General features: G+C 44.2%; 1 protein-coding gene across 6 annotated transcripts in view; it reads right to left on the minus strand.

Moving 5' to 3' along the window:
• Positions 1–22,578, minus strand: part of GRIA1 (glutamate ionotropic receptor AMPA type subunit 1) — a 274,574-nt gene that overhangs the window by 40,052 nt on the left and 211,944 nt on the right. For all 6 annotated transcript variants that reach the window (XM_045825118.1, XM_045825109.1, XM_045825123.1 and 3 more), the window contains one exon: positions 2,381–2,579. In XM_045825118.1, coding sequence (XP_045681074.1) covers positions 2,381–2,579 — 199 coding nt within the window. The remainder of the gene's footprint in view (positions 1–2,380; positions 2,580–22,578) is intronic.

Consider the following 22,578-nt stretch of genomic DNA (forward strand, 5'->3'; position numbering starts at 1 on the left):
ATGGCAGACAATGATATCAATCAAGGAATTATTTTACACTGAGCCCAGATGGAACCTCAGAATTTCTCTCAACATAGAACTCTAGGCACCCTCTACCAATTAATCAGCACATGAACTACAACCTATTTGCCACCAATGCAGTGGGCTTGGTTAGGGCACAGAACTTGTAGAATATGAAATGCCTTGGTTCTAGATTCCTAACTTTTACTGTGGACAAGAGAGAGTACTGTGTCAATAGACATAGTTATTAACAAAGAACTGGGAGGTCTTAGGTCCCAGCTATGCCCCTAATTAGCAAGAACATTCTCACTTTCTTTTCTGGGCTTTGAATTCCCCAACTATGAAATGGGAGATAATAGACTAGGCTTTTCCATGGGTCCACTGGTAACCTGAGTGATCTTTACAGAAACATTTATCAGTTAATTATATCCCTACTAGGACAGTGCGGTTCAGTGGCAAGAATAAATGAAGAAAGTCAGATTTTGTACTCATCCTTGACATTTGCATCATGACTTGCCTGAATCCCAATTTCTTATCCACCAAGGGGACACCACAGTTCCTGTTCTGCCTTAGGTCACAGGTGAAACGTAAATGAGACCATGGATGTGAAATGCTTTGGGGGCTGTGACCTGCTAGTATATGAGGGATGTAAGCATGAGTGTATAATGGGTAAGCGAATTGGGCAATTCCCCAGCTGCATCAGCAGGGTCTGGGACATAGGGCTGGCTATATGGACAAATATCAGGCATCTCCTTCATACTTCGGTTGCAGGCTAAAAAGGTCAGAGAATGGTCATGAGATTACAAGTGGTTTTTCTTCTAACTGGTTGGGTAAGCCTATGCAAGACATGTCTCTCTAAAATGACAGACTTTAACCAAGTGACTTCACAGTTACCTTCTGTGTCCAGTATGTTAAAAATGGATGATGTTAGCCTGGATCAGCCATGGTTGAGACTTTGGTCCCTTTCCTACCTGGCAACCAGGACATAGCACCTGATCAAGAAACTGAGAACATCATCCTGTTGGTTCACTCAGGGCCTGGGGTTTGCTCCATGAAGTTGCAGTGAGAACCTTGTGGGTATGCAGAGGATCCCTACCCTCTTACCTGAGGCAGTGCAGAGGCTTGCTGTCTATTCTCCTTTTGCTACTTATAAGCTGGGTGGTCTTGGGTAGTCAGTCATCTGTAAAATGGGGACAAGTCCCTAACGGAGCTCTAATGAGAGGATTAAGTGAGGTAATCCACACAGGGTGTGCTTAGCACAGGACTGGATTTATAGTAAGTGCTAAGTAAGTGGTAGCAATTACTTGTTTGTTTCATCAATATATCATAGCTCCTTGTGCTGTTTGTTCAGATCCCAGGATGAACAAGTCCAAAGTCCAGGGAACTGCAGAATTTCCTGCTTTGGGGCATTTTTTAAAGTTGTTCCTTTTGCGTAGAATGTAATTAGCCTACCCAGGTCAGACCTGGCTTTATGATGTCTAGAAATATTACGGGCCTATTATTTGTGGTTTACAGGCTCTACCCAGTTTCCCTTGATCTTATAATCTCATGCTCTTTAGTGAGAAGGATATTTTAATGCAGTAGTGGTTCCCTTCTGTGAAAGTGTCTTTGCACAAAGGATGTACCTTCAAGCCTGTGCCTCCCTGAAGTCCTAATGGTAAATGGAACCTCCATCCACTGATCTTTGTTTCCCTGGTATTTCGAATTCCTTATCTCTTTTAATTTCATGATGATGCTTTGAGATAAACATTATTCTCCTCCTTTCAGATGGAGAAATGGTGTCACAGAGGCTAAGAGCCACAGAATGATAAAGAATGGAGCCAGGTTCTGGACCAGGTCTGGCTGACCTTATGCCTTGCATGCCTCAGCTCTCTGCCTTCTGCCTTCTCTACTGCCTCCGCTTCCATGTGACAGTTTCTCTCTTTTCTGACAGTTTGTAATAGACCACCTAATCCAGTAATTGTTTCCCACATGCTATTGTCTATTTCCCAAGTCTCCAAGGAAGGGACACAAAGGGCATCAGGTTGCGATCTTGCCCCGAAGCTACTCCTAATCAATTACTAAAAAGCCTGAAAGGTCCTTGCAGGAGAAGGGAGGGGCTCGTGTGTACTGCCCTCTGCAGCCCTCACAGAATGTGGCCCAGACTGGCATACGCAAAGGGTCTGACTCAGTGCAAAAGCTTTGAAGTTTCCACAGACAAAGAGATGTAGATTTCTCAGAGATCTGCAGAAAGCTGAGAAATGTTGAGTTTCCCTGACCCACATTCTGTTAAGCAGTTGCCCCGCTGCCTGTAATCTCCTGCTTGTTAATGAGAAGGATATTTTAATGACAGTAGTGGTTCCCTTTTGTGAAAGTGCCTTGGGACAAGGGGTGTCCCTACCCTGAAGAACTCCTTAGTGGATCCTGCTTCCAGCGTCCCATAGGCAATTTCCGTCTGCTTCGCTAGGTCCTCTGCACTCTCAATGGGTGACACCATCCTCTCCACTGTCAAGAAGGCAGCCAGGTTGGCTGTGTATGAGGAGATGATGATCAACGTGAAGAACCACCAGACACCACCAACGATGCGGCCGGACAGGGACCTGAGGCCAAAGGGAAGAGGTGTCAGAAGCGCACTCATCAATTATGAAGGCTGTAGGTAGGGGCTGAGAGCCAGCCTGGACCCCCCAGTAGAGCTGTCAGGCCCCATTCGCCTTCTCCTCTGTCAGCAGGGTGTGAGAATGCAGATGTCAGAGAGAAACCCTCTGCACTGGGGCCTTATCACCGGTAAGGGCCTGTAGGGTTGCTGTCCTTCGGGGTGGTAAAGCCCCTCAGGTACATATTCACACTCCCTTTCACACATTCATATATAACAAGACACATGCCAGCAATGACAACAGACATGTTGACACCTGCTCCCCAAATCACAAACACACATAAACCTTTTGTTAAATGTAGTTACATATACACCAAATGTTTGTGCGTACATGTACAAATGCATTTATAGACACAATGCACATATTTGATTATGTCCAGAAATGTTTTCAGACTGTCTTCTCATTATTGCCCTCTGGCTGGCAAAGGAGGCACGTATTCCCGCCCCCCCCAATCACAGATAAAGAGAATTTGAATGAAATAAAGGGTGTTTTGTTCTGGATCAAATGGCAAATGGCATGACAATTACACATGAGGTGAGAAATTTATCCTTAATGTTCTTAGAATCCTGTTCTCCTCTCTCAGGTCCAAAAACAATAAAGAGAAGCATGACCAATCGAGATCCACTGTGGCTTTTTGAATTTGGCTGGGAGGTCTCCAAGTCTAGAGCTTCCAAACAGTATGACAGAGTGATTTAGATATTATATGGGGTGATTTTTATGTGGTGGACAGACTGGACATCACGTTATATTGAATCACAGAGTGATGAAGTTATTTGCATTCCACTTCTTTTTCCGTCCCACTCAGTTTATCAGGGAAGTGGAACCCTGAAGCAGCAGTATCTTTCGGCCCTTTCTAACATGTACTCTGAGCCCCAAGCTCAGAGCCTTCAACAGGTGACAGTGCTTAACTAGAACCTAACACTTAACCAGAGAAATCACCAGTCCAGCCCACGAGTTTTACAGATAAAGAAACTCAAGTCCCAACTCACACCGACCCAGGACCAGTACCCAGGCTTGCTTGTTCCACAGCTTTCAAAGCCCTGGCCCACCCTTCCTGTGTTATTCCCTGTTCTGTGAGCTCCACTTTGTTTCAGTTTCTTAGGGACTTCCTTTTCAGTCTAGGCAGACAGTGCTCACTCCCAAAAAGCCAACAAATCTTTGTTTTTGCTTGCCTTATGTAAAAGAATGTTCCTAGATGCTTCACATGTAGGCGGGAATAAGAGGAGGCTTATTCCGAGGGACAAGACCAGGAGGGTGAAGCAAACACCATATGAAGAACAGCTCAGGAAGAGGGAACATTTTACAATAAGCAAAGACTTGAAGAGATAGGTTCACTGAAGTACTGAGTTGAAGGTTGTACCGTGTGACCTGATGTAGGCGTATTTGGCAGAAGTTCCAGAAAACAGACACTAAATATGAGGGAGATATTTTTGACAAGCAGGTTAGGGCAACAATGGCTAATCTGAGGGCGAGTGAGTTCTTCCATTTCTCAAGATATTCAAGTGGTGGACCTTCTGAACACCTTGAACCAAGAGTACTTGGTTCCTACTCTTGGTCCTCCAGGGTACTGAGTGCTGGGGACACAAATCAACCAAGGTAGAGAGGGCGTCAATCATCAGGTGGAGCCAGAGACCAACTTTGGTTTCAGAGTTGGGCAGTCGAGCACAGTGAGGTGCATAGAGGCAAAGTCACTGCCAAGTCATACCAGCCTCAGGCTGTCCATTCTGGTGCTCTGTCCATCTTAGTGTGGTAGGACAGGCCTGGGTGAAGCTGCCGCTCCTTTCCCGATTCTGGATGACGTAGTGTGTCTGAACTGGACTTCTTGCCTCTATTCTACCCCCTCTCCTCCCATTCCTCTGCCTGATCAGTTCATCATAAGGCCGCCTGAGTGATCTCTTCAAAAACATTAATTGTATCTTTGCGTCTTAGCTTAAAACCCATCCAAGCCCTCTGCATACCTGTGGAATAAAATTCAAACTCCTTGGTGACTATTAAGGCCCTGTGTGGTCTGGCCCCTGGCTTGCTCTCCACTGCCATCCCATAATGTGCTTTCTGTACTCAGGTCACTCAGGACTTCGTTCTGTCCTTCACGCTCAAAAGGCTCTCTCCCTCACCACTCAGCACTATTCACCAGTCAGACCTCACCTTAGTCATTACCTTTTCAGCACTCAAATGTTAAGACTCTCAGAGCCCTGTGCAGCTCACTTTGCAGCTGAAATCTGACATCTGTTTGTGTGGTTGTTTGACTGTCTGATATCCCCCAGATTATACGCTCCATGAGAGTAACAGAACCTTTTAGTTCTTTTGTGCGGCTTGTGTCTCCAGCACGGAGTGCCCAGTAGGCCTCAGTAATGAGGGAACGTGTGAATGCTGCCGCCGCTCTCAAAACCTGGCAGCGCTATTCACGCTGGATTCTAGAGACCAGGAATAGTTTTCTGGGCCGGGAGAATCCAAACCTGCTCATGGCGCAGGATATCTGGACTCATGGCCTCAAACCAAGTGTTCAGGACGGCTGTCTCCTCTTCTAACATTCCTGAGCCGAGGGTATCCCAACTTGGGGGCCAGGTAGTGAAGCTCAGAGGCCTCCCAAGGAAGTGCCAGGCCTATGGTCCTTTCTTCCCTATTTTCCTTTAATTAATATTCACCCATTCTCTTTTAATTAATATTCAGCTGTTGGGTGGTGAGAACACTTACCACATATGGTATTCCCCACATCCCCATCTTCTTAATGAAGAGATCAAAGAAAGGCTCTTTTGCTTAACAGTCAGCAAGTGTCATCCATGGAATAACTGGAGGGCTGAGGGAAAGAACCCTTTCTAAATGGGGCGTGATTTCAGTGCTGCATTTGCATCTGATCCACAAGATGGGAACTGGAGTGTGAGGCAGCCCCCCACCCTCAGGTCAGACCTGGTAGAGGCAGAGCTGGGTCTCTATCCAAGAACTCGGCATTCTCCCAGCTCCCTTCCAGAGGCTGGAGTTAGTAGAGGCCAATGCTGGAAATGAGAGCATTTGCTGTTTCACTAACCAGCCCCATAACCTTGGCCCGTTGCCTGCCCAGCTGGGTCTCAGTCTTCTTCCTCTGTGTAATGGGTGAGGCCAATCCTACTTCCTGGTGAGAAATCAAAACTTCCAGAACTAGAAGGACTCTTAGTCCATTCTTTTCTTTTAACCAATATAAGCTACTGTAATTAAAATGGTAGAGGGAAAAGCACTCTGAAAAGTGCTATTGAAATATAAGATGTTATTTTTTATAATGATTATTCTCCCAGGGAGCCAGAGGGCAAAGCAGTATTTTTCTTAGTAGGGAAGGGAAAGCTGTGATCTGAATGCCTTGGAGGTCTGCCTAGTCACCTGAATTATATTAGTCTTGCAACTTGGCATAGCTGTTCCTCAGGCTCCCTAGGTAACTGAAGAATCCCTTATGTTTCTCCAGAATTGGCCACAACTTAGGTGGCTGTTGGACCCATTACTTGAATTTCGTGTATAGCACTGTGGATGGGAAAGGGTTGAACATCTGCATCTTGCAGATGAAAGAACAGCAATGAAGAAATGTCAAGTGACTTTCCCAGGGTCATGCAGTGAGGCAGTGGCAGAGCTGGGAGGAGGAGCCTGGGCTTCCTGTTTCCTCCCCAGTACCCTATCCACTGCAGAATGTTCCCTTCCTCACCGAATCCTGATTCACTTATAGACGGGCATGGACTTCCTCAACTCACGACACCTCTCTGATGTTGGATCCCAGCCAACACACACTTCTTATCAGTGGAGTCTCTGGGATCCAGAAAGCAGTCTCACCGCAGACTTGGAGACCTGTGTGCATGTGCTTTGTATCGCTGCATAACAAATCACCACAAACTTAGTGGCTTCTAACAATACTCACTTATTATTTTGTAGTTCTGCAGATCAGAGTTCTGGGTTAGGATGTCTGCATTCTCTGCTCAGGGTCCCACCCAGCTGAAATCAAGGTGATGGCTTGGAGTTCCCTTTCAGGCCCACTGGTTGTTTGCAGAATTCATCACCTTTTGCTTGTGGGACTGAGGTCATATTTTCCTTGGGGGCTGTCAGCCAGCAGCTGCTCTCAGCTTCTAGGGGCTGCCTGCAGTCCTCATTATGTGTTCCCACATCTTCAGGTCAGCAAGTGTGGCAAATTCCTCTCACTCTTTGAATCTCTGTGACTTCCAGTAGCTGGAGAAAACTCTGCTTTTAAAGAACTCACCTCATTGGGTCAGGTGCACTTGGGTAATACAATCTCTGTTAATCTTAAAGTCAGCTGACTTGGGGCTTTACACCTGTAAAATCTGTTCACAGCGGTACCTAGCTTAGTATTTAAATAACCAAGATATGGAATCTTTGGATCCTGTGTACCATACTATATATTCACTCACTGTACAAGCATTTCTTGTATTGTAGGTAATGTTGGGCATTTGAGAGATGAAAGTGAATACACCACAGTCTCTCCCTTTCATGGAGAAGATAGGAAGTGTAGCTTAGTGAGTAAAACATAGACTTTGGGGTCAGATACCCTGATTCTTTGTAAGTGTTGAGCACAATGTTTGGTGCAAAGCAAGCAGTTGGTAAAGCGATCATCACTATCTTATACAAATGTCATTAATGGTAATTATAGTACTACTTCAATTGTTTGACAAGTAAGAAAGCAGCACTAAGGGAACACAGAAGGACTTACTAACTACCCTGCTGGCAGAAGGCAGGAAAAGTTACCAGAGAAGGAGAAACTTGTGCTAGATTTTGAAGTATGAGGAGGAGATTGCCAAATAGAACAGGTGCAGGGGTGGGAGAAGGCACAACAGAGACGTAAAAAGGAGGAGGTGAGTGGGATATCGTCTTCTCTGAACACTTCCCAACCTTTGCCTGCAGAGCAACAAACAACCGGCCCCTTATGTTTTCCTTTTATGCCACGATCATTTTAGTATAGCTTTAACCATGCTGCTGTAATGATTTAAGATGTTACTGTGATTATTACTTATGGCACTTCCTGATTAATAGTAAGGATGATGATGGCTTGAACTAAAGCAAAGCCACAGGAATTGGGAGGGCAGGCTGACTGAAGAGATGATGATATCAAAGTGATAGGATTTGGAGATCCCGGGGAGCAAGGGCTGTGGGAGAGGAAAACACCAGATGCCCGTTCATGCATGCCCACCGGGTGAGCTGATTCTGACATGGTCTTGGGACTGAGGTCCTGGCTGCAAACTGTCTCTTCTTGCAAATGATGTTTTTTCCTTTTATTAACAAGAGGAAATTTATTAACTGCATGTATTTTGATAATAATTTCAGTAACTAAATGCATCATTAAACACGTATTTGATGCTAAAGGAAGATAGTAAAGATATGATTGGACAATTTTCTGGGTTCTGACAGTTAGGCATTTCTTGTCCTGGGCATGGATTGGGAATTACTCCAGGTCTTTAAATGTGTATTTCTAATCGGGCAGTTTGAATCTGTTGCTATGAAGCAGGGGTTGATAAACTTTTTCTGCAAAAGGCGAGGTAATAAATCTTTCAGGCTTTGTGGGCCTTATAGTTTCTGTTGTACTACTCATCTCTGCTGTTGTGGTGTGAAACCCACCATAGGCAATACAAGAACATATGCACACAGGTGTGTTCCAAGAAACTTCATTACAAAAACAAACAGCAGACTGGATTTGGCCTGTGGGCCATGGTTTGCTGACTCCTTCCCTTGGTCCTACTGTGAATTACAGAGACCTTTGATTTAAACTCACATGCAACAGTAGTCGTGATATTTTAAAGTCATTTATGTAGTTATCAGTTCCTCCACAGAAACACCCAGATAAAATATTGCAGTGATTCACTTGACAATTACTTTTGGGCTATCCTCAGGGAGAACGCAGAGGGCATTGGGCCGAGAATTGGTGCATGGGCCAGATAAAACAAGACGGAGCGTTGCCTTGTTACTTTTTGGGCGTATGGCTTTGGGCAAGCCACTAAATCTCTTTGTGTGTTTCTTTACAAAATGGAGTAATAGTACTCATTTTAAAGGTATTCTTAAGAATTAAGAAAGATAGTACGTATGAAGCATGGACAATAGCACAGGGCTGGCACAGAGTGAGCATTTTGGGGTGGAGTCATGCGGACAGTGTAAGGAGCAACGATGTGGCTGGATATAGGGGAGCAGGGAGGGGCCTTCAGGAAAGCAGATACATGGGGCTGGTATAGGGGGTGGGACGTTATTAAACAGCATTCAACTTTCGATCCCACCAACCTCCTCTCCAGGACATCTCCGACAAGGAGGTGGGTATGGACATTCTTTTTTTTCCAAAAGCATGTCCTGTTATCCTTAGGAGGAAGGGGCATCAGGGATACCCCTGTGTGCCTCCATTCAGCTGAGCTCAAGAGGTAACTGAGCTCAACTTATTCCCTTTGTCATCTGCTTCAAATGGGTGTTTAAAGAAAGTGTTGGAAACAGAAGGGTGAGGCAGAAGGTCAGATAGCCTTTCTCTAAATTACTGGGGGAAAAGAAGTCCATCTTGACTAATTACTGAGCTGAGCTATGTTCAGAGAGAGGCTCACTTGGGGCCGGGCATTGAGGTTCCTAGACCAGGATAGATAGCTCTGAGCAAATGCAACAATTCCACTGATGAGGCCACTTCATCCAAGAGGCTGAGTCTAGGTGGCACATCATCTCATTTGTCATCAGCTGCAAATCACTCAGCACTGCCTGGCAGAGCTGGAGTGATTCACTTTAATTGTCCCAGCTGCCGGTCACTGTGTTCTGATGCTATAGCAGGAGGAGAGCCCTGCGCTCTTGTGGGGAGTCCCAAGGGTAGGGAGGTGGAGGCTGGACAACAAAGTCTAAGGAAATCGCAGTAATTTGTGAGCTAGTGTACTGTTCTAGCATTTGCAGAGCTATGTGTTGAAGATGGATGGTCTTTTTTTTTTTCCCCATTTAGGTAAGTTATGGGAGTATAGGCTATGGCACAGTTTGCAAAAGAATGGATGTAGATCAATTCATTTATTTTAAATAATTTACTAATTCTTTGTTTCACTGTCTAAGTCTTGGTTAGAGAGTGAAAATAGAGATAATGAATCCCATCTCATGAATTGTAAAAACTCACTGAGTAAGTCATGCACTTAGGAAAGACACAGTAGAGCTCAAGATGTCAGCTGTGATGATAATGATAATTTCTTTTAAAAACACTCTTCTTAACTTCTAGGTTCCCACACTCTCCTCAATTTCCTCCAGCCTTGCAAATTCATCCTTCTTAGTCTCCTTTGCTGGTTTCTTCTTTCTGCTTCATCTTAAGCTCTTATGCCTAGAGCTCAGGCCTCAGCCCCCTTCCCATCCCTGTCTACAGTCTTGCCCTAGATAATCAGCTCCAGTCCCACAACCTTTATAGGTAGATGCCGGTAACTACCAAATTAGACCTCCAGTCTCTCTCCTGAACTGTAAACACATGCATCTAACTGCCTACTTGACACCTCAAACCTGAAATATCCAAAACACAATTCTTAATGAGCTCCTACCAAAGAGCCCACATAAATACAACATAACTTACTCTTCTCCACCTTCATCATCTCAGGAAATGGCACCGCTGCCCCTGCTGCTGTGCAAACCAAACACCAGGGAGGCATTTCTGCCCTGTCTCTCTTTCTCACCCTCATGTCCAGTCCATCAAATCCAGTCATCTCCATGGGCCCAAATACCACTGTAGATTCTAGATATCAGTATCCCATTTCTCTGCCTCTTCTCTTGTTCTTGTGTAATCCACAGACCACACAATAGCCAGAGGGGTCTTTTAAAACTGTAACTAGGATCGTGTTGTTCTCCAGCCCACTTAAAATCTGTCATACTTAGAAAATAAACCCCAGTGCCCTATCAAGGTCAGCCTGATATGGCCCACATTTCATCTTGTCCCATATTTTCTGCTCTGCCTATGCTCCAGGCTCATTAGCCTTCTTCATGTGCTTCCTAGAACATGCCAAATTCTTTCTAACCTCAGGACATTCGTTGTTCCCTCTGCCTGGAGCTCACCTTTTTGAAATTGTCCCAAGCTTGCCTCCATCTGCCCTTCAAGTTTATGTTCAAACATCACCTCCTCACACATACCACTCTGAGTATTGTTTTTTTGCCACCTGTATCTCACTCATCTTGTTTCCTTTTCTGCAAAGCACTTATCAAAGTCTAAAGTGATCTTTATATAATTACGTATTTATTGATTGGTTTATTCGCTTATTATCTGTCTCCCTCCACTAAAATGTAAGTTCATTGAGGGCAGGGGCCTTATCTATGTCATTCACTGCTACACCCCTGGCACCTAGCATAGTGCATGGCGCACAGTAGGTGCTCAATGAACATATACTGAATGAGTGAATGATTATACAATGTTACTAAGGATTGACTGTATATACATCAAGCTTGATGGGAAATATGTAAGAAGTTTCTTCTCAAGGAAATCAATTGCATGGGATGAATATGGTCCACACAGAAGTGACAGTGTTACCTGGGCTGAGGTGACCAGCCTGGGGAATCACTGATTAAGTGCTGTTGAAGTGCAGAGGTGGGAAAAGCCATGTCCAAATGGGAGAAATCTGGGAAGGCAGTATGGAAGAGGAGACATTTAACTGGAATGTGCAGAGCAGGCAGGCTTTGAGCATTCTGAGATAGAAAGAAAGGCATTTCCTGCAGCAGGAACAGCCTGTGCACTGATGTGGAAGTAGGGCAAGGAAATGAACAAACAAGAATCTCACTTTGCCCAAAACACACTAATCACCCAGCAGCCACTGTCTCTGAGGACCTTCTTAGCCTGGATGCTGAGGGAGATGCTTGACATCCATTTTTGTAATCCCCATCACTCTCTTCAGGACAAGGACACATATCCCTTTTGATAAATGAAGAAACCAGGGTTCAGAGAGATGAAATAATTAAGCTCATAAGGCAAGCAATGCAACTTGAATGTGAACCCAGGTCTGTCGAATTCCAGGAGTGTGATTTCTCGGGGCTGAAAGTGGGTCCAGCTTGGACCAGGGCAGCACCGTCTTCTCTCAAGTTTTACCTTCTCAGGTCCCAGGCACCACTCACCCACAGTTCCTAGACACAAAGGAATACTTGGCACCATATTGCTTTAAAAACGGAACTTCCTCCACATATATTTTTGGGTTTAAGTTCTTAGAAGCCACTCTCTTTTTATAGCCAGCTGCCTACTAGCTAACCCATAATACCAACACATATGGTTTCCTTGTGTCCAAGACCCTCCCTAGAGCACCTACAATTTGCTGATCCACCCACTGGTTTGAGACGTGAGATGGGCTGCAAGGGCCGGGGTCCCTGCCTCTGTGGGCCAGAGGAGGGCCTGGGCTGTCACCTGTGGTCCAACATAACTTGTATTTGAAGCCCTTAGAGTTGGCAGCATATTTAAATATGGGATGTTGAGAGCTTTTAAAAAAGACACCTTATGCATCAGCAAATGGGAGAGAAAATAACCATGTGTACTTTAATTAATGTTTGGTTAGCTCCAGCACAAGGCACGTATTAAAAGAAGCTATTTTACTTAAAAAAGCCAATTAAAAATCCTCCATCTGCCAGGTATTTTTTCATTCTACCTAGTTCCCTGCACACACAGCCCTCCCTTCCACACATCTCCAGCCAAGCTACCCCAGCCGCCCTGCAGGCCGGGAACTGTTTCTCTTCTTTGTCTCACTGCCTCCCATCCCTGCCAACCCCCAACCCCCTGCCCCAGTTATTTCATCAAAGGGACACTCAGCTCTTTCTGATACTACTGCCACTTACATTTATTAACCGTGTGATTTGGGACAAGTTATTTCATATCTCTGAGTGAGCCTCAGTTTCATCGATTTGTGAAATGGGGCTAAGAACAGGACCAACCCAAACCCATTGTTGTGAGGATGGGCTGGACTATGCTTAGTAGAGCCGGACTAGAGAAAACACCTGGTAGAGGCAGCTACTGCCATCCAGAAAGGAAAGGTGGTGTAAAAGAAATGTTCCGTATGCTAAGTGGAAAAAAGCAAATTGTAAAACAGACTATACTATATGACCCCATTTGAAAACTTAAGTTTGGCAGAGACAAGTGTCTAGAAGTGTGTAAACTGGGATATTATAGGAGTCATCTAGGTGGCTGGATTAAGGGCTTTCTTTCTTTTCCCTCTTCTCCTATTTTTTGATTTTCTAAATTAATACCTATAATATTTATAATATGTAGAAAATCTAGAATGTCATTGTTAAAATTATGGACTATGGAACCATGCAAACTGGGTTCAAATCCCAGCCTCTTCTCTTACTGGCTGTGTGACCCTGGGAAAGTGGCTTAGACTTGCTGATTTTCAGCTTACACATCTATGTAATGGAGATAATAGCAATACCTTGTCATGTCAGCCATTAAGTATGGTTAATGGCTCCACTAACTTGGTGAGTGGCAGGGAGACGGAAGGCAGGGAGTGATGTAGACAGAGAAATGAGGGGAAATCTCTCTGAGGAGGTGATATTTAAGCTGAGATCTGAAGGTTGAGAATGATCTAGACATGTGAAGAAATCTGGAGGAGCACATTCTAGCAGAGGAAACAGGAAGAACAAACTTTCTGGGGCAGGAAGAGGTGTCTCGTGTTCAACATGATGGACAGCATTGGGTGAGTCTAGAGACTGAGGCAGGGGCTAGACTCAAGCAGAGTGTCTGAAGCCAGGGCACGGACCCTGGATTTAATGACCGTAAGTCCAGCTCCAGCACCACCTCCTCTGAGAAGCCTGCTTGTCTGGTGCCTCCTACCTTGCTTCTCTTTCTCCGAACTCATCTACTTTTCCCATCAGTACCACCCCTGTTCTGCTTTTTTTCCCTTGTTACCGCTATAGTAAATTATTATATCATTGTGGAATTTTAGGTTTCTAGGTAATTTCCTAGAACCTGTTGCAGTCTCAATATTTATTGAGTAAATATGAAACTCCGTAAATAAGCAATTTGTAATGCTTTTTTTCTGAGCTATCTATATAGGAACATTTAAAAATATTTCTTAAACCAATTAATAGCAAAAACATAATTGTATGAGGAGTCATTTATTCTGTGAGTTAATCAAGTGGTTTCAAAACTTTTAAAGCACCCATTTTGAGAAACAGGTATAGCCATAAGTGTTTATAGCCACAGGCATATCTCAGATATAGCCATAATTCTTACATAGTCATGTTCTCTCAGAATCTTTGCTCTTCAAAGTGTTTGTCATAGGGCAAATTATTGCATAAAGTTAAAATAAATAAACTGTCTTTAAAATATTGTAAAAGACTAATGTCACAAATTTAGGCACAACTCTAAGGTAACACATGGGTATTGTTTTAAACTAGTAAGTTCATGGTAAATTGTTGACATAGCAACGGAAAACTAAGGTGTGACCGGAAATCACTGTGCAGTGCTCCTTTGCGCCACCTCTTGTCTGTGCCGTTTGAGGATGGCTGCAATAACCCCCTGGCCCCTGGTTCTGTTCCAGCCCGGTCCGCTGCTTTTCCCGCCTGTGTTCCCTGGATGAAGTCAGTGGTTAAGAGTACAGGCTCAGTGTCAGGCTGCTCGGCTGTTTGGCCAAAAACTGGGGAGTGACTTTGAACAAGTTAGTTAACCACACTAAGCCTTAATTTCCTTACCTACAGAATGGGATGTGGTAGGCAGAAAAGTGGCCACCCAAAGACACCCATGCCTTAATCTCTAAATATGTTGTATTACATGGCAAAAGAGACTTTTCAGATAGAATTAAAGTTAGGGGCCTTGAAACAGAGCGATTATTCAGGTGGACTCAATATAATCACAAGGGCTCTTAAAAGAGGAAGAGAATTGGTCAAAGAGGGAGGACTGAAGAAGAGTCAGGAGAGATTGAAAGCGTGAGAAGGACTTGGCCCTCCATTTCTAGCATTGAAGACAGGAAGAGGGCCATGAGCCAAGGGATGAGAAAGCTGGAAAGAGCCCTTTTCTGAAAGCCAGAAAGGAAGCAAGGACCTGAGTCCTGTATCTGCAGGAATTCAAATCTGCCAACAATCTGAGTGAGAAAGAAAACGGATTCTGCCCTAGAGCCCTCAGAAAGCAGTACAGCCCTGACACCACCTTTTAGCCCAGGGAGCCTCTTACTGAACTTGTGACCCCCAGAACTCTAACGTAATAAACTTGTGTTGTTTCAAGCTGCTAAGGTTTGTTATGGCAATAATAGAAGACTAATACAGAGATGTTGTGAAGAATAAATGCATGTAAATCATATAAGACAGGGACTGGCATATAGTAAGTGCCTAGTCCATGGCATTTTTTCTCACTGCTGTTTTTGTTAGTCATTCACTGCTCTGGCCACACTCACCTTCCCTGGCTATCCCGAGTGCTTTCACCCATGCCTCTTACCTTCTTGCTTCTCTGTGTATGTCCTTAGATGGTCTTCCCATATTCAGAGTTCATTTCAAATGATATTTTCTCCAAGATTTTCCCAACCCATTCAGCTAGGTGCAGTCTCCTCCAATGCAAGACTTTTTGGGGGTCCCTTTGCCAGCTATTATATTTATTCAAACCCTAGCTTGTATGAAGGGTTTTTTTTCTTTATTAAATTCTGTATGCTGTGATAACAAAAGATCCCCAAATCTTTGCTTAAACCAACCAGGTGTATTTCTTTCTTTTTAAAATTTTATTTTGTTATGGCAAGGACACGTAACATGAGACCTACCCTCTTAACATATTGTGTGCAATACTGTATTGTTAATTATAGGCACAGTGTTGTATGATTGATCTCTAGAACTTACTCATCTTGCTTAACTGAAACTTAATGCCCATTGATTAGTATAGTGTCTTTAAGGTTCATCCATGTGGTTACATATTGCAGAATTTCCATCTTCCTAAAGGCCGAATAATATCCCATTATATGTATATACCACATGTTCTGTATTTGTGCATTGGTGGCTATCCAGATTGTTCCATATCTTGGCTGTTGTGAATAGTGCTGCAGTGAGCATGGGAGTGCTAATATCTCTTTGAGATCCTGATTTCAATTCTTTTGAATAAATATCTAAGAGTAGGATTGCTAGGTTACATGATAGTTTCATTTTTAATTTTTTGAAAATCTCCCATACTATTTTCTACAGTAGCTGTACTATTTTGCATTCCCACAAGCAGTGTACAAGAGTTCCAATTTCCCCACAACCTTGCCAACACTTGTCACCTTTTCAAGTATATTTCTTGCTTATGCCACATGTACAAGTTAGTTAGGGGCTATTTTCTCTTCAGTTTCCCTTTGGGGCCAAGACTGACAAAGCAGCTGTCATCTGGAACATCCCCAGCTGCATACTGGCTCTTAAAGCTTCTTCCCAGTAGTGACACATGTCACTTCTGTTTATATTTCATCAACCAGATAAAATAAAATGACAGCATCTAGCATCAGTATGGAAAGGGATGAGCGATCCTACCCTGGGTGCGAGAGGAAGAGAGCTGGGTATGTCCAGTGGACAGCATGCTGGCAACCTCAAGTTCTTGCAACAGTGTCCTAGGAAGAACTTCTTCCCACAGTCCCACTTTATAGATGAAGAGCTTGAGGTTCAGAAAGGATGGTGATTGGTCAGATGTTTTATTAGTGACATGGCAGTACTGGGACCCAACTAGCCTTCCATCCTTTTTATCCCAGTGGCAACTATCAAAAGCCCAGCATCAGGCCATTATGAGCCTGGCTCATAATGGGAATGTAGCAGCAAACCAGCTTGCCCCAGTGCTCACCCTCATACTTATCACCTACTCTGGTGCCTGGTTCTTGTAGTCCTCCACATCTGCCTGCCTTCTCCCTCTCAGCCTCGTGGGCACAGCTAGGTCACAGACAACTAGAGGGCAGGAGTTGGATTTCCACTTTGATTTCTTCACAGCCCCTAATGTATTAGGCACACAACAAATGTTCCTTGGATTGAACACAAAACTGAAAGCAAAATTCACTTCAGATGCCAAACATTTGTTCTCTGCTTGTATCCCCCAGTGTGTCCCCAAAACAAGTGTATTAATAGGGATTTGCATGTGCTCTGCCAGTTTATCATAGAGAACATTAGCTATCAGCATACAGTTGAAAAAGAGATTAATAAGATCATCAGCAGTATACCTCAGAAATCACTCTGAAAATGCCAAAGTAATTTCTTAATCTTTCTTTTTTACCTCCAAGAGATTCTGCTTCTTCCAGGGCCTTATCCTAAATTGACAGTTCTAACTAACAGTCATGAAAACTCAAGCTGTTAAAAGCTTAGGTGGATTAGAAATGAATTTTCCAGAGACGTGGCAAGACTTCTTCCCATAAGAGATGTCGTGTGTCTCACTGCTTGGGTTTAGGGGGAAAAGGGAAACCCGTGGGAAGGAGAATGGAGCTGGGAAGAGATTAGGAGAGGATGGCATGTGTCTTGGGCACCTGTCTGGCCTCCAGGGCCTTAGCAGATCCCTTGTTATTTACTGCATGTGTGCTCTTGACTGAGTGGGAACGGCAGGCAGGGCCTGCAGTAGTTTATGTCTCATGGCTCTGGGTGCTGACATAACTGGGAGCCGAGCCCTGGCCCAGACTGGGAATGTAGCTTGTCCTCAGTCTGCAGGGATTTAAGGAGTCACCTTTGAATCAGCTTTGATGCTGTCACTGACTGCCATTTATTCAACAGATATTTATCAAGTACCTTCCGTGTGTGGGGCCTGTGCTGATGATACTTCCTAGGCTTACCAGAGGAGGGAACTTCTAAGCTGAGGCCTGAAGTGTTGCGCATGGGTCACCGGCCAGCAGTGACCACGGAACGCTATGGATGGCTCGACGATAAACACGCGAGAAAAAACATGCACAGAGACAAACTAGTTTCTGTGGAGAAGTAGGGACGAAATGGCCACCCCTTCTAGTGAGGAGCGCGCCGATTTACAGTCCATACCTGCTTTTATTGGGCTCATGCTACATAATAACTCAGGTAAAGTACAATACTCATTAGGGGGAAGTAAGGAACTATAGAAAACAAAGAACTCTGCCCGTCTATTGAGTTGGGGGGTCAAAGAGCTGTAAGATTGAGGAACAAACTAACTTCCTCCTAAGACCCTTCTCATTCAACTGAGAGCATTCTAAACAAAGAAGGTTTCACAGTAATTTACATGTTCTTTCTTAGGCCTGATCACCCCGGGAAATCTGCACTTCTCAGTACCGAGCTGTACCACCCTGTCATTGTTTTAGGCTTAGGTGGAGCAAGGGAACTAAGGTAACCAAGAGATAAGGAGATTTTCTTCCAGACGCTGAGAACTCAGACTTTGTCAAAGCCGAGGAGTGAGGGTCCATCACCCCCTTTTGCTGCAGCCCCCCCAAGTCCTTCTTTTGGGGGGCCTCCCAAAGTGATCGTGCCTGGCTTGGGTCGTTCCCCCCGTGGGGAATCTTACCCGTCTTTGGCTAACCGACCAAGCTTTTTGGGGTTCAGCAGCAGAAGCAGCATTCCTGCCAGGAAGATAAGCTTTTATCTCCTTGCCGGCTCACGGTTCCAAGGGCGTTCCCTTAGCTTTAGCCTAGGCGGGGGTTTCAGCCTCTGATACCAGTCAGGGCGGTTCCCAACATCGAAGAATGACTTCACCAGGGAAAGGTGTTATGGGCAGAGAAAATGCCAGGAATCAAAGATGTGGGAATGAAAGAGATAAATGTTGTCCTGGTGGAGAAACAGCAGAGGAATACAGGAAGAGCCTTGGTGGGGAGGGTGCAGAGTGATGGGAGATGAGCCGTGCAGGGCTCTGGGTACTAGAAGGAGCCTTGCTGCAGAAAAGCAATGAGGGATGGAATGCAGGGTTGACATGAGCTCATCCACATGTTTTGTGAAAACACTCTTTAGAATGGAGAATGAATTGGGGTGAAGTGGCAATGAGAATGGCAGCATGGAAACAAAAAAGCAATATTGGAGGAGCCTAGATCAAAGGTGGTAAGTACCTGGACCACGTGGCAGCAGCAAGGGTGTACAAAAAGTGAACAGTCTTAAGTAGATTTAGGAATAGACTATCCATTTGAAGAGGGTGAAGGAGAAGGCTCATTCATTTTTTGAGGGCACCTTTTTTTTAATCCTCAGCTGAGGGTACACGTATGTATTGATTTTAGAGAGAGGAAGGGAGATAGATAGATAATGAGAGAAAGAGAGAGAAATGTGAGAGAGAAACACCAATCAGCTGCCTCCCCTGTACATGCCCCAACTGGGGATTGAAACCACAACCTAGGTATGTGCCCTGACCAGGGATTGAACCTGCAACCTTTTAGTGCACAGGACAAAGCTCTAACCAACTGAGCCACTCAGCCAGGGTGAGGGCTCCATTTTTCAGTGATTATTTTGTGCTAGACATTCTAAGGTGTTTGTATTTGTTGCTCACTGCCTGCTATGGGGGAAGTAGCATTTAGCACTATTTTAAGTATGGGGAAGCTGAAGCTTGGCAAGATTAGGTGTCTGACACACAGCCAATCTGAGTCCAGAGTTGACCTTTAAGCCCTGGGCTATTTTGTCTTTCTGCTCTTATCTTCTAGGTTTCTGGTTGGGGCATCTCAGGAGAGAATAGTAACATCTTCTGAGATGGGGAGCAGGAGGAAAAGCCAACATTCTAGGAAAATCTTTCCCACAATTTCTCCTGTAGAACTAGCTACTGCACAGCTCTGGGCAATGCCATCTACAACCATGCAGGAAGGCCCACTGTTGCCTCTTGGCTCTTGTCTGGATGGGCACTCAGCCTGAGTCCCTGTTCCTGGCGAGCTAGATCTTTCCCGTTCCTGCCGCTCAGCCTGATTAGTTCCCTGGTGGGGATGGGGGCCCCTGTGTGCTCCCTCCCTTTACCTTTTCAGTAGTTAGCATTTAAAATAGTAATGGACATTTTCTTGGAAATGAGAAATGGGGTGGGCCCCAGTAGGGAGAAAAATGCCTGAGATAAAGGAGGAGAAGAGATACCTGGTATATTAGAGCAGTCGACTGGGGAGCAGCTGTGTTAACCATGGACAAGGAACCTACTTCATTTCAAGTCTGTTTCCCCATCTGTATGTAAAACACAAGAGAGGTAATAATGCTTGCCTGCCTCATGGTTGTTGCAAAGATCAAATGCAATAATAGACAACTGTACTATGAAAATCAAAACACTCCTTGCAAATGAGAAGGCTTAAGATTCTGACATCACAAGGTAGAATCAGACATATAAGTGCTAGAAGGTACCTTGGGGATCATCAGGGTCGTCCTGATTAGTTTACAGGTGAGGAAAACCAGGTTGAGGCTAAGAGAGATTAAATGACTTTTCCCAAATTCACCCTCAAAATTAATGTTGGAGCTGGATTTAGAAGGCAAATTTCCCCATCTCAAGTTGAAGGTTTTTTCTACTGTATTGCTTTGGAAGGATAACAGAGTGATTGGCCTCGGTGGGTTTTGGAGTCTGATCAACTGGAGTTTGACCTCCCAGCTTTTTGCCACTTGTTAACTGTATGGTGTTGGCCAACTTATATAATCTTTTTGAACTTCAGTTTTTTTGGTTTATAAAAATGAAATAGTTATTATTGCTAACTCAAAGGGCTATTCTGAAGATTAAATGTAATAATGCTTACAGATACTGGATAAACAGTGGTAGTGAGTATCATTATGATTATCTGTTACATGTTTGCCATCTGTCACCAACCCATCTTCCCAGTTGAAGATTGACCTACTCTAAACTTCAAAGGTTTCCAATCTGCTACATTCCTTATCTTAATTTGGTCTCCTACAAAGAGGACAGGCTGAAGAGAAGATCATCCCCTAATGATACCCAGTACTTTACTCAAGCCTACCCCTAACCAAGATTATCTATCTTAGTTTAAAACCTGGTCAAGAGGATATATACTTTGTTGTAGCCTAGCCGAATATTTTATGCAAATAACTGAGGAGGGTTGGAGAGAGAGATGGAGTCTGATTGATGTAGGATTAGAGAGTCCATTCTGTTTTCTTTGGGAAATTCAGAGGTATGAAGGGACTGGATAACTTAAGAAAGCTCAGAGGTGTGATCAGATCTTACTCTAGGGAACTGCACTTTGCACCATTAAAGATAAAACTCAGGATGAGATTCTCTCTCAAAAATTAAAACACCAGAGAAAAATGAAGCTTCTTTGAATCCAGGGAGATGTCATTAAAATGAGTTCTGGGTTCAGCCAACCCCAAACCCACAGAGAACATTACAAGGCTAGAGGTGGAGCCTGCCTCTTTGATAAATATAAACTAGGAATTACTATCACAATGGGTTTAGTCACATCTTGACTGTATGCAAGTGTCTTGCCTCCCTATCCAAACCCAATTTTTGTTAATTTTAATTAAAGGTTTCGGTTAGTTTACTGCTCCCTGTCTTCTCTGAGGGAAATGATCACAGTAGTGTTATCATACCAGCATTTACATATGCATTTCTAATAAGAAGACATGAAAATTTGAGGTCAGACTTTTATAGAAAGAATCGTGGCCTGTTCCAGTTTACTAAACAGTGACTTCCATTAGCGCATAATTCTTGCCACAGCCCCGTGTCCGACTTCCTACTCTCTCCTTACTTGATCTCATGGACAGAGATGTTTACGCCACCCTCTTTGATACCCTTCCTTCACTTGGACCCCAGACTCTCCTGGTTTTCCTCCTCCCTCACTGCTGCTCCTTTTCAGTCCCTTCTGATGACTCTTTATGATCTCTAAATGCTCAGGGGTCCAGGGCTTGGATCTCTCCTCTTCACTCTCTGGACTTAACCCCAGGGTGACCCCATCTAGTCCCATGGCTTTAAATACTGCATGCCCACGGTCTCTGAAATGGTGATGTCTGGTCTGGACCACCCCCCTCACCTCCAGACTCGTGAGCCGGCTCTATATTTCCTCTTGGATATCTAGTAATCATCTCACACCCAACACACTTCAAACCGAACCCTTAGTTTTTCTCCACTTCACATCTGTTCCTCCACAGATATTTCCCACCTCAGTAAATGGTGTCATCACTCTTAGTTACTGAGACTTAAAACATTAACTGGTCTCTCTCCCTCACATTCCATTTCCAACCCATCAGCAATCCCGTTAGTTCTAACTCCAGATTTTATTCTGGGTCAGACCACTTCTTACCAGCTCCACAGTAGTCACTGTACTCTGAGCTCATCGTTTCTTGCCTTGACTAATGCAATACCTTCCTAACTGGTCTCCCTTCTTTGAATCTGTGATAGTCTGTTTTCCACACCACAGCTTTGCAGGGGTCCTCAGCGTCAGAACTATTGCTATTTTGGGTGATATTTTTTTTTGTGTGGAGAGGATGTCCTGTCTGTTGTAGGATGATTAGTACCACCCCTGGCATTTACCCATTAGATTCTAATAGCCCACGTACCCCAGTCTTGCCAGCCCAGAATGGCTCTGAACTTTATTAAATGTCTCTTGGCAGGGCGGTGGGGGGAGGCAAAATTATCCCTGATTGAGAACCACTGAGTTAGAGATACTTTGAAAATATAAATCAAATAAAAATCTTTTCTATGCTCTAAAATTCCCAATGGTGGTGGCCAGGGGCTGGGAGTGGGAGTAGGGAATGGAAAGTTACTAATCAACTGGTATGAAGTTTTAATTAAATAAATGGATAAGCTCTAGGGATTTCCTGTATAACATTTTGCCTATAATCAACAATAATGTATTATGCACCAAAAAGTTGTTAAGAGGGCAGATCTCATTTTAGTGAGAATACTTTTCTTGTCATAATCAAATAATTTTTAAAAAGCCAGGTTCCTGACAATGACTGACAAGCCAAGCACCTTTCCCTTGCCTTTTTACTTGGCTAGTATCTACTCTCAGCTTAAATATGACTTCCCTAGGAAGCCCTCCCTGGCCTACCCCTAATCCGGGTGTAGGCCCCAGCTCCACGCTCCCATAACATCCTGCCCTTCCTCTGACATAGTACATGTCATCCTGCACTGCAATCTCCTGGTTACCCAACTGTGGACTCCTCGAGGGCAGGGATGGTGCCTTAG

This window comes from Phyllostomus hastatus, unplaced genomic scaffold, assembly GCF_019186645.2.
Source record: "Phyllostomus hastatus isolate PE091 unplaced genomic scaffold, TTU_PhHast_1.1 phas_contig_150, whole genome shotgun sequence".
NCBI lineage: Eukaryota > Metazoa > Chordata > Mammalia > Chiroptera > Phyllostomidae > Phyllostomus > Phyllostomus hastatus.